Genomic DNA, 4,143 nt, shown 5'->3' with positions numbered 1-4,143 from the left:
CGACCAAAGGCCGATAGTTGGGGGTGATAAAATCTAATAACCCCCACTAAAAATAAAAGTGCAGAAAATTAATCTTCAAGTTTGGTTATTGGTTTTTTTAAAACTAATCTAAACTAATTATTACTTAACAAGACTGATTCCGAAATGAGAAGGAATTTTTTCCTTCGGTTACAGGTTTTCTGTGAATGTCAAAATCAAAGTTTAATCTGGGATGAACTACATATACATAGTTCGTGAGTGTGTGTTTGAGTGTAACAAAAGGGGACCAAGTGTCACACCCCAACTGATGGCTAAATCATCGGGGCGAGGCACTAGGCGAATCAGATTGCTCAAGAGAATCTATAACAACTATAAAGCAACAATATTTATCATATTTGTTATCCCATACTAACAAACAATACAAGCACATAAGTTATCACAGATTTCTTGTCCTCTCGAACAATACAAATCCGACAACCTAAATTTTATTTGAGTTTCTAGACTTCCTAGCTCGATTTGATGTAGGCTGCGACTAAACCTGCAACATACATTAAAACAACGTCAATACAAAAGTATTGACGAGTATACAAGTTTTAATAGATAAGCGTAGTAGATAAAAGTGATGCGAATTACCACATACATAAACGAGATACCTCAACACATATATTAGACAGATACTACCAGCTAAGTCTCTCGAGCTGCGATTGCGATTGTTATTCATCCTAACTAGACCCCGTCGGGTATTATAGTACTATACTAGTTAAGGCGGGACCGCGCGAGTAAAAGTCCTACCACATATGTAACTAGCATCACGTGTAAATATGCATATTAGTTATTCGCAAGTCATAAACAGTTTATTTGTATAATTCGATTTGATAAGTTCGATTTGATAGGAACGTATGTTACACCCAAAATGCGATAAAAAGGGGTTCGAGTATACTCACAGTCGTGTTCACCCAGTAAACACAATCTTTGATTTGAAGGGACCGCACATGAGAAGTGGTTGAGTGTCGAATGGCAATCCGTTCGGATGGCTATCTGAACGGTTGGCCATTCGATTGGATGTCAATCCATTCGGATGGTCACCTGATCGGATGGCCATTCGATTGGATTGAAATTTGTTTGACGTGTTTGTGTATGATGGCTTTGAAGTTTTCGTTGCAGCATTTTGAAAACAGAGAAGTATCTCTACCTTTCAGGAGCCCACCACAGGCCCAAAGTTTCTAATTTACATTTACACACTTGAATCGCTCCATCTTCCCTTTCATCTCTCTGTAAACCCTAACAAATTGCTACGATACATCATCATTTTCTACATTCAAAATCAATATGTCAGACAACATACCATTCGAAATCCAAACGGAAATCATCAAAAGACTTCCCGTCATATCGTTGATTCAATTCCGAACCGTCTCCAAACCCTGGAAGTCTCTCATCGACAGCTCTCCTTTCATAAACCATTATAACACCCAAAACACACAGAAGCAACGTCTCCTTCTAACGTACGATGACCCACTTGATTCAGAGAAAAAATATGTTTCAATTGCTGATGACGACGACACGTTCCCCCACCAGAAGCTCTCCTACTCTTTTCCCCTGTTGGCTAAGCAACTTCAACATTCTTCCATAATTGGTACCTCACACGGGTTGGTATGTTTGTACGGATCTGATGCTTCTGGAAAGGACATGGCTGTTGTTTGTAATCTTTCTATTAGGAAAGCTGTTGGTGTTATTGTGCCTAATCTGCCAAGTGGGACTACATACGGAATAGTTGTAGGTTTTGGGGTTTGTGGTGAGACTAATGACCCTAAGATAGTCAAGATTACCTATATTATTGATAGGTGGATCGATATAGAAAGTGTAAGTAGCATCCCGTGGCAGGTTGAGGTTTTTACATTGAGCACGGGGGCTTGGAGAGCTCCGTATAGCAACAGTCTCCCTAGTAGATCATTTCACTTTAATATGGATTCGGTAGTCATAGACGGAGTTCTTTATTGGCTTGCTCTTGATGGGATTAATACGGGTCGTGGTCGTATTTATTATAACCTGATTGTTACATTTGATTTGACAAGTGAAGAATTTGGAGAACTACATCTCCCGGACAGTTTAGCCAACGCGGATGATTATAATTTGTCCATCTCTAAGCTAAGCAAGTCTCTTGTTGTGATTAAAACCTTTATGAATGATGCAGGTTTTGGTGTATGGGTGATGCTAGATAGTGTCCCAAAGTCATTTGTAAGGATATTCACTGTTAAATCGCCAGATTTATCTGTCATGGGATTTAGGAAGAACGGTGAACCTATAATTGAAAGTGTAGAACATCATCCTGGACAGCGTGATCGTTCAGTGCTTGTTGTGTTTGACCCCGATTCAAAAGACATCAATGATTTTGAGATTAATGCATCCGCCCATTCATTTTGTGTGTATCCTCACATTGAAACACTACTTCTGCTTGATCAACCAGAATTTGTTATTTATGACCAAGGTAAAGCTACATTGCAAAGCGGAGAGCTAAAAGCATAAGGCATTTGAAGCATACAAGCAAGGTACAAAATTCATGCAATAGAAGATGATCGTCAATTATCAAGGTGCTTTGGTTTCGTATCGTGCATCACTTCGTATTTGGTATGCCCTTCAGTCACCCATGTCCCAGGGCAAAATTTATGTTATTTTGTGTTTTAGTTCAAGTTCTGCTCATCTCTAAAACGCACATGTTTGCAAACTGTTATTTGAGTGACTTTCTTGATGATTTTGTTATTATTATTATTCCGTCTTGTGTTGAGCATACGTACGTTTGATTAATGCTATAAGAAATATAAGCAAAAATTAAACAGCTAATGAAGTTTGAGGGTATGTATTGTGTAATAGGAGATTGCAAAATGGGTGTTTGGGTGGGGTCAACACTTGTTCAGGAAAATCAATCTACATATTATTTAGTCAAAATAATCTAGGCAAATCATGGATCTTAAAAAACTCAGATAGAGGTTTTAAAATGGCTGTTTGCATAGAACTATCAGTTTGTGTTTCAGGCAATCAAATAGCTACTGAAGTTGTGGAAGCTTGCTGCTGTAATAGCTAAAATAGAGGTGGAAAAATGGCAAGTTGGGTTGGGTCGACACTGGTTTAGGTCACAAGTAAATTAAAGGATAATAAATATACACATTATTAAGTCAAATTAATCTGGAAAAACAATATAAAGTACATGTAGCTTCTTAAATATTGAAGAATCTTCTTAAATGTTGAAGACTCTGATGGGTTCTTAATCATAGTGCATACAAAGAAGTCACTACTTTTTTTTTTTTTGAAACGCAAACTTCATTAACAGAAACCAAATCCGAAGACTAGACGGACAACAAACAACAGAACAGACTACATAAATACAAATTTACACCAATCCGACCAATCTAACGACCCGATATTGAACCTATGTTTGAACCATAAAAAGCTGACGGACCTAACGTCGCTAAAAATGCTTTCAACACAGCTGCTCTTGCCATTGAACCGGAGGTTATTTCTGGCCTTCCAAAGAAACCAACAAGCAATGATCACGACCCCTTGCAGCGCCTTTTTTTCAGTCACCCCTTTACTTCCGAAATTGTGAATCTCCAATAGGTCCCTGAATGAGAAAGCAAAGAAGTTTTGGACCCGGCACCAAAAAGTATTTTTTTTTCCCATAACCCCATCGCCAACGGGCAGGCGATGAAAAGATAGTCTACCGAATCGGAACCGGACCTGCAGTGGAAACAAGAGCCGTCGGAAACCGTCACTCCCCTTCTAGCTAGAGCCTCTACTGTCGCAATCCTATCCATTTCGGCACGCCAAACAAAAAAAACTGCATTTAAGTCACCGCTTTCTTTAGAGGTAAAAATATTCAAATGTGGTTGCCACACCATAGCCTCTCAGCTGATATAGCTCTGTCTACATGAGCTTGTACACTAGGCCAGAGGCATTAATAAAAACACTGGGATTAATGAAGGGTGGTTTCTCTAATGTAAAAGCAAGTTGAATCTGGTGTTTATGCGATTGAATTGGGTGTTTTTGTTTGATAAGCCGATATGTTTTCCTGCTTGAATTACATTTGAATTGGGTTTTTTGTATTTGATGACCCGCTTTGGGTATTTTGTTTTCCCGGTTTAGATGGTTATCAATGAGTGTTGGTATCGT

General features: G+C 38.7%; 1 protein-coding gene across 1 annotated transcript; it reads left to right on the top strand.

Annotated features, from left to right (window-relative positions):
* Positions 1-1,308: 1,308 nt before the first annotated feature.
* Positions 1,309-2,502, top strand: LOC110901013 (F-box protein CPR1). The gene has a single exon (XM_022147868.1). It carries the CDS (start codon positions 1,309-1,311, stop codon positions 2,500-2,502), a length of 1,194 nt encoding a protein of 397 aa, XP_022003560.1.
* The last annotated feature ends 1,641 nt before the right edge of the window (positions 2,503-4,143 follow it).

The sequence above is a fragment of the Helianthus annuus genome, chromosome 6, assembly GCF_002127325.2.
Source record: "Helianthus annuus cultivar XRQ/B chromosome 6, HanXRQr2.0-SUNRISE, whole genome shotgun sequence".
In the NCBI taxonomy this organism is placed as follows: Eukaryota; Viridiplantae; Streptophyta; class Magnoliopsida; order Asterales; family Asteraceae; genus Helianthus; species Helianthus annuus.
This window is presented reverse-complemented; position numbering and strand designations above follow the sequence as displayed.

Bases quoted from the DNA above. Each gene is read 5' to 3' on its own strand.
- LOC110901013 (XM_022147868.1), top strand. From the start codon at position 1,309: ATGTCAGACAACATACCATTCGAAATCCAAACGGAAATCATCAAAAGA.